Genomic DNA, 15,676 nt, shown 5'->3' with positions numbered 1-15,676 from the left:
AGCTTGAAGATTATCCAGCTCCAACAGAAATATGTCATGTAATTATGTCACCAAATTTAAAAGGAATTTAAGGCCACCCTTTAAGTCCCTGATTTCAGGCAAGGTCTTCAAAGACACCTGATTTTCAGGAAAAGATTTCAGAAGATTGTCAGTTGTGCCTGTAAACAAGCAGGGCTCAAGTTTCAGTCACACAAACTCATCCCAACTAAGTCTGAGAAGAAAACTCTGTAACAATATTATAAACATTTACTAGAAAAGTGTTAATGTAAAGGTTCAAACACAATTGTTCAGGGAAGGCAAAGGTTGCATACCATGAGAAATGACCAGAGGAAAATTATAGAGGTTTAGGTAAGAAATATGTAATTCCCATATCAGTAAGAAAAAATCCCCAACCTACTTCCCATCCTGCTTTTTGCAGTACCTCTGTCTAGTGTTTCTTCATGGATACTCTCACAAGAAACAATAAAGAGAAGGCTAAAATCTGTTTGTTTTTTACATGTGCTAGTTTTGATATGGTTGGAAGGGAAAGTGTGACAATCATGGCTCCTTACAATTATTTTAAGTGAAGTGGGTGGCTACACACTCAATTTCAGAGTCACTTAGACCCAAGCCAGAACATTATATACTATTATTTAGGTAATAGTATGTAGTTTTTAGCTATGGACTACATTTTAAGGAATGATCCCAGAAGCTACATTTAAAGGAGACTAAAAAAACCTTTAATGCAGAACTTTATTTCTTGTCTTCTAAACCCTAATATTTTATTAAGAGGGTTTTAAGTATTAGCTATTTCTTCTCTCTTCCTAGAGAAGGTGAAAAAAACCCACCAATCAACCCACTCACCCTTAAAGCACACCAAGGCTTCACAACTTAGTCTTGAGAAACAAATAATATAACTGCATCCAAATCCCTCTAGCTGGAAATCACTGGACTTGACTAGCTAACAGTGTTATCACAGGTATGATCAATGCCCAGTTCTATTCACAAGACATGTGCTAGAAGCCCCATCTGCTGTCAACCTTCTGAATTCCTCAGTGGGGGAGTTCCTTTTCCTACACAAGATTTGCAGAAGCCTGTCCTTAGCTTCTCTTGCCACTGTAGAGGTGGGCAACCCGAGGCTGGCTCATTAAAATAAGGAATTTAGCTAACAGGATTATCCATATGTCCTAGGTGGTATCTTCAGTCAGGAAAAGGAGGATTGAACTCTATTGAATTTGAAATCAACATCAAGAACTTCTGCTGCAGACTCTGGCAGCTTCTGTAGCTCCCCACTCTGCTGGAATAACATCTTGAATCTTTCCTCAGCTGTTCAGACCTCAAAGTGCAAAGCATTCTCACTTGGACTTTGCAAAAACCACAGCTGTTAAAGCAGCATCTTGCTAACAGATCCACTTTAAGAATCTCAGCCTAGCAGAACTTATGGCTTACTCAAATTCACTAACACTCTGGACTGGGTTTTCAAGACAAATGCAAAGATACAGTATTTCAAATGGAAGTAAAAAAACTGCACTGCCAGTGCAGAATTTATCAACTTTAACAGTGCTCTCTCCCAAACAGCTTCTTTGGTCATTATAGATAAAACTTCTATAAGTGTGCACATAAGTGAACAAATAACTAAAAAGCATTAGTAATCAAGAGTGGTGCTTTCTAACCATCAAATTTGTCAGATATTTGCAAACTTTTTCCTAAAGTTTAAACCAAAAAGGGATAAAAGCTGCAAGATAAAGTTAGTGTAAAATTCAAGAAAAAACGGAACGGAAAAAATAAGTAGTTAGAATATTGCTTGGGTCTACTATGACTTTTCAATTCCACCATGACATTTTTTCCACCACTTTCTTGTAATCAAACTTGCATTTGAAGGTCTCTATCATTCACTCACACTGCAAAAGGATAAATAAAATGAGATTAGAGAACAGAAATATTTAAACTTCAAAAATATACACTGAACTGGAAAAAAAGAAAGTGAAAACCACAAGTAGTATAGACTTATGATGAAATGGAATGTAAAACCAGCTCTGGTATCCATGGCAGGGACAGGATATATCAGCCCCAGCTTTTAAACATTATGCAGAACTTTACAAAGGACAGGCAGAATTTGGATACCTGATACAAATATTTCAGGGCAAAGAGTAATTTTATACAGCTCATTAACAATGTCCTTTGCCATAGGCAAGCCACAGTTCTGTATGGTATTGCAACAAGTGGATTAATTAATTTAGCATCAAGTTCCTGCAGATCCATTCTTGACTTGCAGCTCCTGTGTGTTGGAGAAATGGAGATGGAAATGCAGCTTCAAAAACTCTGAGAGACAGGCAAACTTATGAGCACAACATTTTCATATTGCTTCCATGAGTTCCCTCAAAAAATAACATAGAACAAGTAGCAGAAGCATTAGTGCATCCTAGGGTCTAGGAGAGTCCCACAGAAATTCCACATCCAGATTTTCAAAGCTAAGAAAAGTGAATTAAAGTATTAGGTGAAACCTTCAAATTTTAATTAGAAAAGATAGCTTTCTCTTTATTTCTCACCTTTAATACTGCTGTAAGTATGAGGAAATCCTCTTTTTTCCTCCAGTCTAATTGTGGTTTTACCATGTATCTTTAGGCATGGACAAAACCTCTGCAAAAGCTGCAGTTACTATAGTGATTTTAATTACACAATCTGAAAACTCCCAAACATGCTATTCTAAGGGTTTTACTGGGGAAAAAAACCTAATCTGTAAAATAAAACCTAATTTCTGAAAGCTAGTAATTTTGTTCTATTACTATCACAGGGAACACCAAGTGACATTCAACAGCAGATTTTTTACACATCACTAAAATGAAAATGATTATAATTGTGGCCAAATTACTAAAAATGAAAATTGCAACTGAGCTATGTAGAAACAAGAACACAAGCCCATTATGACCACTTTGTGTCAGTCTCCAGCCATATGGAATGTTTGACATGCCTCTTGGAATACAGCCCCCAAATGGCAAATTGTGGGGTGTCTACCAATTCTGCCAAAACAGTCTTGCTGCCTTGGCCACTGATGCTAGTCAGCCTAAAATTTTACTTGATTTACACAAAGAGCAATATATTCTATATTTACTGCAACCACATCAAACATTTTAACACCTCTTAAATATGAAGTTTGCAATTTTAATAGGGAAACACCAAAAAACTTCCAACAACAGAATTTTCACCTTCCCACTGTAACAAGCACTTGTTAACACCAGCTGGCTGGGTTATTCCTCGGAAAAAAATAAAATCTGCATCCAGTTACTTGTTACTAAAGACAAAGATATGCATAAAATATAAAATACTCTGTAGAATATCTGAGAAAAGAACACTAACTTAGAAAATGCTGCACCATTTGGAGATTTAATTTTTAATTTTTTTTTCTTGCAGGGTGAAGAAAAAGATAGGCATGAAACACATCAAGAAGAATCCTGGCGGTGAAAACCCAGAGACATCTGCTTCAGTCACATATGTCTCAGTGACTAAAATCAGAAGCAAAAGCTGACAGACCTCATCAATGCTGACTTTTTTGTTTTGCTGGTACTGCTCAGCTGGTTGTTGGGGCAAGGGATTCAGCAGCTAAACAAAAAGACTGTATACAGCAGCCTATTTATGACTGTGTTAATACTGCCCTCACACTGCTTGAGTGACAGAGCTGTGCAAAACAGCACAGACTCTCACTGCCTGAGAGAGAGATACACAGCCTGCAGCTCAAAATCACTAGGCAGGAACAGCATCTATACTGGAAATGATTCAGATTTGCTCAAAGTACAAACCCCTTTCTCTTCCCACAACTCTGCCCAAGCTCTTTATTTCCAGGACTCCAGTACAGTACATGTAAAGCCATCACTAAAAGCCTTTTTCTGGTTGTGAGCAATCTCTCCATAAAGAACAGTTCTACAGAAAAAAAAAGGGAGAAAGAAAATCTACAGTAAAGCACTGATTAAACCAAAAATGACAGCACCAAACATTAATGCAGAACAAATCTGTCATTTTGCATAGCTTTAATGTAACCTGACCATGTTAACGGTAAAAGTGCAAGGCTGAAGAACTGGAGACACAGTTGATCAGGTAGACTGATCAGTCAGAAAAAATGTATTGTTAATGTATTTGTTGTACTCCATATTATGATCTGTTAGAGCCCAACAGCAGCTGTGGTCTCTGTTAAAATCTGCAGGGATGTAATTTGTGCTGTAGCTTTGATAGTTTAAGCTCTGGACCATGAGATGAAAGAATTGAATTCTCCTACTATAATTCACAGTCCTGGAGATAACCAAGTTCTTTTTCCTTCTTGAATCCTTTTCAATTGACTTCTACTGATGAGAAAGCACAGTATAAAACCTGCTTCCATAATAAACCATCCATCCACGTGAATTTTCCTTGGTCTGAGAGATGGGCAAGAAACTGGCTCAGAGCTCACACTCAGAGTGCTGAGCAATGGTGTGTACTTGGGCTGGTAGCCTGCCACGAGTGGGAATCCCCAGGGATGGACACTGGGTCTCACATGTTCAGCATCACCAACACAACCTGGATGACAAAATTGTGAGCAGTATCACCAGGTTTGCTGGTGACACCACACTGGTGAGGTGGGTGTGTCAGTAGGGAAAGCCACCCCACAGACCAGGACAGGCTGGAACAGTGAGCTGGCAAGCAGAGTGTGGAGTTTAACAGAGACAAGTGCAAGGTCCTGCAGCAGTGATGGCACCCAAGAGCCTGGCACAGGCTGGGATCCTTTGCTGAGGGGGACCTGGGGGTCCTGGGGCACAACAGGAGCTGAGCAGGGCTCAGCAGTGCAGCTGCTGCAGCAATGAAAGCAAATCAGACGCTGGGATGCACCCACAGGGGCACCAGGAGCAGAGATGAGAGATGTGACTGCCCCAAACTACCAAGAGTTTGGCAGGCCACTCCTGGAATACTCCTGTGGCCAGCTGTGGTCTCCACAGCTCGAGAAAAGGAACAGACAAGAGCATCCAAAGGAGGGCCATGAAGGTGATGGAGAACCTATCCTACGAGAAGAGGCTGAAGGAACTGGGTATTTTATTCCCTGGAGAAGGTTCCAGGGGACCTCATCACAGTACATAAAGAGTGGCTGCAAAGAGGATGGAGGTTGACTCTCCACAAGGAAGCACTTGGAGAGGACAAGTTGTACCAGGGGAGGTTTCATCTTGATACAAGAGAAATATTTTACCCTAAGAATGATCAATGTCTGCCCACATATACACAAATACAGCTACTGTAACTGAAATATCCAGATAAATATCCCACTCTAATTGCTGGCAGAGTCTTGCTGTAACTTGGCATAAACTTGAGTCACACTTCATTGCAGATACTGCCTTTTACAGACTGTAAACAATGTGCTAAAACTTCACCATCAGTTTTTGTAAATGCCTAAAATAGTGGAAAAAGATACCAAAAATCACCAGGAGTTAGGGTGCAATGACGTATCTAAAAATCCCCAACCGGTTAAATTGGAAAAGCATCTAGTGTAATACTAAGCTATAGAGTTAATACTTATATTTAAAGTTCTCATTTATTAGCTCTTTACAACCTTAAAATGAAGAAGTAGAATTTACCATGTAAAGTTTAGGTAAACACTTGAATACAGATTAAGCAGTATTTCTTCCTCCCTGGCACTCTTACACCAAAAATCCCAATGAAATTCGAAATCAACTAATTGTAACTACCCCCGTTCTTCCATTTCCTCACTTACTTCTCCTCATCATTCTCAAATCAACATTTTTCTTGCATTTTCTAGCTCCAGTCTTTTAGAGAACTTAGCATATCCTAGAGCATATCAAGGCCTCTCAATCTGTTAGAAGATGGGCAGGTTTCACTCAGGTTTCCACTCAAATTAATGGCTATGTCAGGATCTTGTCCAGTAATCCAAACACATGTTGAAAGTTGACAAATTCCTGCAGTTTATTTTTAAAACCTACTGACTTTACTACTTTGAATACCTATATGGGTAAGATTTCAGGAGTGTATTTTATTAGCTGCCTGTTTACAATATAGCAAGTTATACGTATATTAAAAATGGTTTTAAAAATATCGAAGGAGAGAAACCATTAAAAAGAAAAAACAAGATGGATGTTTTTTCATGGAGCTACTATAATCAATGGACCAACTGCCACTTTCCCACTGTAGGGTAATTTTCACTCCAGTCAGCAATGTTATTTCACAATCACACTGATGTACAAAAGACTTCTGCATCACCTTCAAAGTCTGCATAAAACTAGAGTTTCTTGGAAACTTTCTAAAATACATAGGACATTCATTCTTTGCTGAGAAAGTCAGCTACTGGTACAAGTATCTCAAGTCTGGATATTAATTAATGAACATTTTGCAAAAATTTATCTTCTGAACAGGGCTGAACATTTAACTTCTTGACCACCAGACCTCTGAGACTAGAAAGAGGAATGTTTTACACAGATCAGGTACCAATGAAATAATTAAACTTTCCTGAGCAAAACCATTTGAGAACTCAAACCACTGGTTTTAAAAGGTGCTCTGGGATCCTAAGAGAGGGAATTTTCTCCCTGGTTCTCCATTTGGGAAACAATAAATGTACATTTATACAGAATGCCATATATACAGTACTTCATTGTTTCAAATCAGTTCCATCTGTTTTTAATTTCCAGCTATTTAATACACTAATAGTTCAACATTACCACTGTAGTTAAACTGATTTTGTTCTCACAGCTAAGTTTACTGAAGATACTCCCAAAACATGCTGCAGTCTGACATGACTGCCAGTCTCAGTGCTGATTATTTAATAGCACAAAGGAATTGTTTATGTTTCACAGGAGGATGAGAGGCCACATAAAGGTATTTCAAGAATTCTATCTTTAGTCAATTATTTTTCAGATAAAATTGCCAATGTTACATTTAATGTCTAATTGTTGTTAAGTGTAAATAGCAAGAAATTAGATACATTAAAATTGAATATTTCAGAAGAAAAAACAAATTCCCAAATTAGGTATTATTTTGGATATGCATATGGCATCATGGAAAACCTAGTTATTTCAGAAAAGAACATTTTAGAGACTGTCTTTGCAAGGAACATGTTTGTTGTAGTAAACAAATAATGCGGTTCTAGAGAAGCAGTTTAATGGCCAAATAAAACTCTCTAAAGAGAGAACAGAGAAGCACCTAAAAACAACATATTCTAAAAAATTATACAAATAGATGCACTGAAAATTACATTTCTATGCACAAGGATCTAGGAACACACTACTGTGAAACACTTAGACTTAAGGGGTTTTTTCCCTCTTTTATTTCATTAAAATGAGTCATTAAAAGAAGTTTTAGCTGTTTCTAAACTAAGTCTTTCAAAAGGGGAAACTTCTGTCATTATAGTCAAGCAGGCACTTCACTGTTTATTTTACTGGACCTCAAACTACAATAGTTAGATCTCTGGAAATATCCATCAGATGCAGAAAAATAGGCAACTTAGATTTCATCAAGCCACCCAGGATGATGCAATGCTGTATTTCAGTGGACAAGAGCACAAAGGCACATGCACAAATACTGCCTCATAAATCAAACTTCCTTTCACCTAGCTACCAATACAGTGGTAAATGCAGCACTAATGTACAAAAGCAGAGCAGAAAGGCCTTCAAAAGAGGTGGTGCATCTAATCAAGGTTTATTCTCACTGCTCCAGTTCTTCATGAAGAGTCACTGAGGCTACATCTACCATCCATTCAGACAGCCCTGTGTGAAACAGTCTTCGATGCATACGGCATTTGGAACAGGGCAACTGCTGCGTACAGGTGAACTGGGTTGTGTTTGAAGAACAGTCAAAAGGAAATGTATTTCAAAATTAAAACAATGAAAAACAGTTTTAGCTGCATCTTTCTGCCCTTATTTTAAAAATACAAAACTCTGAAAAATTGAACTTGAAGACAGGTACATCCTAAAAAAACCCCTCCAATTCTTGTTTGGAGTACTGCATCTATCATCTTAGAAGAACCACTTTATCTCCTCTTTTTATCCCCAAACCTAGATGAAATTTGAAAATCCTGAAGTTCAAATGAAGTTCTGGGGAGAGAAAAACAGATGAAAAAGAGAGGACAAGAACCAGTGGAGGACAATCTGCATCAGCTGAAGTAGTGGTATTTCAATCTGTCTGCACCAGAGCAAAAGTTACTGCATACAGTGTATGCAATACATCTCATACATGTATGCTACACAAACAATGAAAAATGCAAAGATCTCATTTTTATGTTTCAGTTACATTTTTCTGTCCTAACCTTAATTCCTCTATCACTCTCATTAAGTGCTTTGATTAAAGTTAAAACTCCCATGCAGTTTCAGAAGATGAGAATATAAACTAGTATTGCTAATAACACCAAGGTCATGGTTTCAATCCCTGTATGGGCCACTTATGAATTGAACTCCACAACCCCTGTGGGGCCCTTCCAGTTCAGAATACTCTGTGAAGTCAGAAGCAGTTCTTCACTATATTCTTACCAGTGTTGGCCAGCAACAGGGTGTAAGTTAAACTGTTAACTGGAACATCTTTTATTTCATGAAGGAAAACAAAATGGAAAAAACATGTTTTATAGAAAGCTAAGGAAAAATGGAAAAAACATGTTTTCTAGCAAGGAAAACATTCGTAACTTGTCAAGCTACAACCTGAAGTGTCTCCTAAGAACTGCTGTGGATAAATAAAAGTGAGATCATGGACATATGTAAGTGATTCCTGCATGCATTAAAAAGGTTTCCATAAATAGTTGCCTCACATTTCTCACAGCACTGAAGAAAGCTGGCAGGTTAAAAAAAAAAAAAAACAACAAATCAAACAAACCAAAAAGCACCTGTTGCTCAAAAGGAAGAATACTCAGAAGTGTTGCTGTCACTTGATTAATTCAATGAAAATTTTTAACCAAGCATAACTCCATAGCATTTGTCAAATCTGACTGCAAAGTGATGTTATTACCTCAGAGCGTATATGCTGGAGAGACTACATGTAGTGACAGAAACACTCTCATAGTCACTGCTGGAGATGGAGCTGAGGGGGGAATCACGTAAGCCATCCTGAGAACTGAAAAAACACGGAAACAAAATGAACTGCTGAAGCGAGCAAAGGCAAAAACAGCATTGTGCTAAGTCATGGCTTCTCATGGGTTATACAGAAATAAGAATAAATTGGTAGTTGCATTTTTTGGTCTTCAGAAGGTGATACAAACCTATTCTGTTTTCTTCCCAAAAGGACAGGCAATTCAGCAGTCACTGGGCACACATCTTACAACAATCTTCAATTTAATTCATGCCATACAGTTAAAATATTCAGGAAATAGCTGTGAGTCTTACATTTTCATTGGAAATAGAGGGAATAGCATGCCCATGGTGCTAAGTGTGGTAAAACCTTAAACTGAAGACATAACAAAACTGAAAGTTCATAAAGTCATCTTGGGTTTCAGCCCAAGGCACAGCAATCCATACGCTTCAGAAAATTCTGAATATTGTGACAAGTTTGACCTATGTTTTCTCCTCACTGGAAGGAAAAGGTTTGTTAGAAAACAAAGTTGACACCTTGGTGATGGAGCTGAAGATAATACACCTGCCCTTAAGCTTGCTCAGTCCCTGTAAGTGCCACATATGTACCTCAAATTTTGTGCTTTGAGCCAACAGATATCCAGAAAGGAGTAGTCCCATGGCAAACCACTGACACTTCGTTAGCAGAAATCCACTAGCTACTAAGTAAAAGGACATGACTAATTTAATTGGATGATAGACAACTTGTCTCTGGTATCCCTGGACTCACGAAAAGCCTCTAAAAAATACATCATTTCAGATCTTACATCACATTATCAACATAAACTGGGATTAGAGGAGCAAAAATAGTTTCATAAGCACTTATAAAACTATTGTGTAAAGACCAATTTCTTGTGTGAGTAACAATTTACTGCTCAGCTACCAGAAATTCCACAAGCTGAGAAAAAATTAAATTATAAGAGATAAGAAAATAAGCAATGTTGAGCAGAGATATCAAAGCTGTATTGGCTCTAGGCGGTGCAGAAGATTCATTTAAGCCAGTTGAACTCAAATGTTCAGTCAACAGAAATCTTTGGACAATGCAAAGAAAAACCTAAGAAACATCTCCAGTTAAAAGAGAGGTAGTTAGATAGGTCAGGGTTATTTTTACCTTGGTTCTCCACAATTTTTAGTAGATTTTTTAAATGTTCTTTTGCTTTTTAGATATATGCAAGCCAGTTATGTTCCAAACTCTTTTCTTCTACCAAATTTACTATTACAGCTATTTTTTCAGCTAGAAGTCTGGAAGAATGCTTAAGGGGAATTCTTCAAAGCAGTGTATGAAAGGTATGTGCTCTAATCCCACTAAGAAATAATAGGATTTGTTTGCATACCTCCCACTAATCACTTGGAAAATGTACCCCTTCATGTTTCTCATTTCTGACTGCCAATTCGAAAATAAATCCCAAGTGTACCATGCTTTAGTTGAAAGGAGAGACTTCACAACCGGAAAATAATTTTATCAGACTTGAACAAAAATCTATTTAACTTTCATTCGTTTTATGTAATTTCCCTTGCTAATTCTGCTCATTATGAAGAGATATATGCATTTAAACAAAGGCTTGCTCTTTTATAGCTCATCACCTTTACCCATCCAATCTTACAATATGGTCATGCTACTAAAATGTAATTTTACTATCTGTTTTACAGCAGCTAAATGATATTAAAAAAACCATTAGCACACAATTTCACATCATGATTAGGCAGGTGTGGTAGTGTGCTTGCTCCCCCCACCCCCTTCTTTTTAAACAAATCCAGAAATGGCAGTCTGAATGTCTGTACCCAAACAGGGCTCTGGGGAGACAGGTAACACCACAGTAGTCAAGGGCCATAAATCTTGGACAGCAGCTGAGGGCTACTTGAGCACACACCAACCAAAGTACAATGGGTATGCAAACATGATACAAGTCACTCATCTTAGCCCAAAAATAGTGGACAGCCTGCTGAGCTCTCCTGTGGCAGCAGGCTGCATGCCAGGATCTCCCCTGTAGGGATGCCTCTCATGATTACTCCTCAAGGCTGAGTGAATCCTTATCACACCAGATATTGAGTGAGTGGATTGGGAATAAGCATGATGAAATGTTGAAATAGTAGCTAAGTGATAAAATGATTGACTGCACATATATAAATAATCCTTTAGACATAAACCATTGATCACATCTGGGACTGAGACTGAATCCAGCTGCAGCCACACTCCTCTCTGAACCTCAAGACTCAATGAAAGGGTCTCCCTGGCAGCTTTGTTTGACCCTGTCCTCCATGCATTACATACTAGAGTGTACCTTGCCATCTTACCTTGTTAAACTGCTCTTACATTTACCATGGAATTTCATTAACTCATTGTCTTACAGCAAATACATAATTGCTTCTCTCTTGCAAGTGAAGCACATCACTCTTCTGTTCAGAATAAACTAATCCTTGAATAGCAGAACCAGGAAACAAGGACAAGTAACAAACTCAGCATCTTCTTTTATGCTCTCTCACCTCCCCACCATTTTCCTGATTGTTCCTATGTAACCATCCTGATTTGGGTAGTAATAATTTTTCTGAAAGACATCAGGTTTGCTGTCCTTCAATGCCTTCTGTGAAGCTCTGCCTGATATATCTGCAGTCCAATCAAAATATCTCAGTTACCAGTATTTAAACACTTAAATTCAATTTTCTCAGGTTCTAGTTTTCTACTTTTTTTCTTTTGTTTTAAAGAACTTAAGGTTTTAAGCTCTTACACAGAGCCCAAAGGGCTCACATTTTTTGTAAGAACTCAAAAGTTCATGTGTTTTTGGGGAGTTAAATGCTCTAGGCTAAAACATAAACCAAGCCAACCACCACCTCTTTCCTAAGAGCAGATGATATTTATTGCGCACATTGTCCCAAGACATGAAATCACTTTCTATCATCAGCTAACTATGTGGAATGGACAGCCTGAGAAAGAAGGCAAAACAATAAAGACCTTAATGGTAAGTAAACCCAGTGCACATAATTGGCCCACAGCCAGCTGGCATTATCAACTCTCTCAATGCTATCTTGACTTTCACCTTCCCAGATGTCTTCTGAACAGACAATAAGCCTCACCTCACCTCTTCTCCATACTTCTTTGCCTCCTTTAGATCTTCTCTCACTCCACACCAGTTCTATCAGCACAACTCCTCACCAGTTCTACCACCTCATCAGCTTTTAAGCCTTGTCTTAACACTGCTGGCCATTCTAAACTGCTTTATAAATGCCTTCATTTTCCACTCCTCCATTTTTCTCTTGGGGCACAAAGCTGACCATGCTGAACAATCTGCTGACTTCAGGGTTAGATATCCATCCAGTCAGTCATCATTTGGCAATGCAAACTACTTGAACACACTTGACACAAAACACACTCACAGACATTTGTTTGTTGTAATAAGCTATGTATAGCTTAGGCAATTACAACATGTAAACATTTTTCTCATTCCTGTGTATCCATATAGACTGAATTAGTGTACTGGAAACAGTGTTTATGATATATAGTGTTAATACTGATTCATTTTCAAGCTGTAACTCTTCACATAAGAAAGTCTGTGTTTATTTAGCACCAAGAAATGGGAATCCAATAATGATAACTCTGTTTTATACTTTTTAAGTGTTCTACTAACTAGCTTTGAATAAAACCCAGCAAAGCAAAACAAAAAAAACACAACCAACAAATAAAGGCTCTAATATACTCACTGCTTTCCCTCTTAGTACACACAGTTTCAGGATAACTGTAGAGTTTTCTTCTTATTAATGCCAGTCTGAAGATGCTCTCCACTTCTCTAAGGTGCTGGTGAGGTGAATTGACCTGTTTCTCCCATCTCAAGATTGCCATTATCAGCTGATGATGGCTCAGCACACACATTCATTAGCACAATTATAAGAGAAAATCTGTGCATAAAGCCACATTCTGCAGCTGAGAGCTGTGTACTCTTCCTTCCCACATCAGCCCACAGGTGACCTGAGCTTCATCACCTCATGCTCATTTGCAATAATGTTGTTTTGGATTGGGATTCATAGGACTGCTTAATCTGGGGAAGGTGGTACAAGTGTCTTTCATTTGTACATCTCAAACGCCTACGGTGCTGTTTTAAAAATTACATTCTAGAACCACTATCCAGCTCATCAAAACTTAATTCTTCAGCACTTCTGAATTTCTGAATTCTAAAATTACAGAAAAAAATTTGAGGACATGGAGCAAAGTTACATGGGGTTATATGGCTGCCTCTTTCCATGGAATACTGGCAGTCTAAACCAATGAACCATTTATTGAAAGCTGCTGGCCACCTTTTGTAACTATTCTAAAAAAAAAAAAACAAACTGAAAGCCACCTTTATTTCATCCATGCTTTTTTCTACTGGAATGTGTTTCTAGCCTCTTACATTTAATTAAACATCTGTTTCAGGAGATGGTTTCTTCATGAGTGCTACTAATTGAATACAATTACTTTTCATATTACAATAGTTAATTGGCACAAGTATTGATTGGCTCACTACATGAGGGCAGATTCTAAAGCCTCGTGTCACATCAAATCCACTCTAAAATTATTGTAGAAAACTTTTTAACCTGTTATTTCAGGAATCCCTACACTGAAAGCTAATACAGTTCACTGTTGCTTTAACTGATATTTGGACCTAGTAAAAGGGAAGCTGGTATAAAATGGTGAACTACAGCTTTGTAAAGCAGCTGTATTACAGGATACTGCATGAAATCACTGTTCAACAGGCAAGGGAAAACACTGCCATTTCAAATTTGAGACTTGGACTGTTAAAAAGAAGGGGAGGAGGGACTGAAAAAATTAATTTATACAGAATCTGAATTTGGCTAGTTGCACAAAGGCAGTAAACAGAATATTAGAAGGGGAACAAAGAACTTCAATCAACAGCCAAATAAAGGACTGCTTAAGGGAAGTTTTGCAGTTCAAAGGCTCATGTTTGATTCCCAATCAAGTACTATTTGCTTTTTGCTGATGAGAATTCTTCTTTCGCCTGAACAGCTAGTTAAAAGACTAATCAGTACAAGACAATAAACAGACATTTTTGTTTACATTAACTTGCACAGCTGCCCATTAATTTTTTATGGAAAAAGCAACATTTTCATGCAAAAACATACACAATTTTCTTAAATCTTACTGTGATTGGAATACTATAGAAAAGTATGAATTCAAGACATTTAATCAAGTTAATTTGCATTTCAATATCAATCTTGTTTCGATAAAGGAATACTAGTAGAAAAGCTAGAAACTCAGACAAGCTAGAAAGGTACTTTGTGTGAATTTGGTTTTGTTTATTTTAGCAAATGTTAGCCACCCCCAAAATACAAATGTGGCTGAATGGCACATTTCCATGCATTTATAAAGGTGGAATGACTTATCTTAAAGTTGCTGTACTGAAAATGTGCACACATCACATGTTGCTAAGGAGTGAACAAAATAAAGTACAGGCCAAAAAAATCAAAATTAGAAACCAACTGTCTGAAACAGGTGTTCATTTTTTTTTACACAGTTATTCTAATATGCTGAGGAAATAAAATTTTAATATATTTTAATATAGACTACTGTCTACATAAATATTGTACAATATATACAATTTAAGATTAAAGAACTGCAAGATTAAGAAAAGAGACTTGAATACCAAGCTAAAGAATAAGATTCCTGTTATTTTAGAGTTGCAATATAGATCAACAAATAGCAAAACACACTTCTGCAAGGACGCCTCGTTCTTCCTCCTTACACTGCAAAAGCATATGGCAAAACAATCTATATTTTAGCCCCCACAAGTAAATGCAAACAGTGCCAGCATCCAAGAGCCTCTGGACCAGCCAGAGCTTGCAGGGTGAAGGTAAGAAATTCTCCTCACTGCCAACTGCAGCTCCTTTTGCCAACTGTCAGGTGCATTGCAAAAGGCTTTATCAATAATACATTCAAATAGACCAAGGAAAAAGCAAAAAAAAAAAATTGTAAAACTTAACTTAGACATTTTAAATGGATGTGGAGTGGAAAAGTAAGAAACTACACTTAATAATCCCTTTTTAATTGAGGTCAGTAAGTAGATAAATAAACATGCAACAGAAGCAGGTATTTAAGACTAAAATATGAAAATACAAGCATTGCATGACAACATCAAACAAATAGCCACACTTCATAGAACATTAGCAGGTTTACATGGACTCCTCAGCTCTGGAAAGAACAGAAAGACATATTTACAAAACACCAAAAAAATTATCTTCCCACTTTGTAGTTTTCTTTCTTCTGTGAAAGAGCAGGTAGAATTTTATGTTTAAATGAACATTTAAAACAAAAATCTGTATAGTTTGCTTACAGTTGAAAGACAAGGGAGACAGATTTAAAGCTTGGTTTTGGGGTTAACTTACATCTGTTTTTATCCCAAACCACCAAATAGTGTTTTTTCATAGTTTTATTATCTTCTGTTCTATTCTTACATACCTTTCCCCCTTTAACAGTTTGTTTTGCTACATGACAGCCTTTATTTATCACCTTGTCCCTTCAGCAAATCAGATCCTGCATCTTTGCTAGTGCTTTTCTCATATTTTCATCTCATTAGCACTGCTGCCCAAGACTCTCATGCTGTTGGTGTTTTGTATCTTTGACATACAAGCAAACAATCGACATATCATCA

At 37.4% G+C, this 15,676-nt stretch overlaps 1 protein-coding gene across 4 annotated transcripts in view; it reads right to left on the bottom strand.

The window, feature by feature from the left end:
- Nucleotides 1-15,676, bottom strand: part of ZFYVE28 (zinc finger FYVE-type containing 28) — a 148,396-nt gene that overhangs the window by 21,286 nt on the left and 111,434 nt on the right. For 2 of the 4 annotated variants that reach the window (XM_033060645.1, XM_033060646.1), the window contains exon 9: nucleotides 8,941-9,045. The exons of the other annotated variants lie outside the window; for them this stretch is intronic. In XM_033060645.1, coding sequence (XP_032916536.1) covers nucleotides 8,941-9,045 — 105 coding nt within the window. The remainder of the gene's footprint in view (nucleotides 1-8,940; nucleotides 9,046-15,676) is intronic. 4 annotated transcript variants of the gene reach the window in all.

The sequence above is a fragment of the Catharus ustulatus genome, chromosome 5, assembly GCF_009819885.2.
Source record: "Catharus ustulatus isolate bCatUst1 chromosome 5, bCatUst1.pri.v2, whole genome shotgun sequence".
Lineage (NCBI taxonomy): Eukaryota > Metazoa > Chordata > Aves > Passeriformes > Turdidae > Catharus > Catharus ustulatus.
Note: the sequence above shows the minus strand (reverse complement) of the source record. Positions and strands in the feature narration are given on the sequence as shown.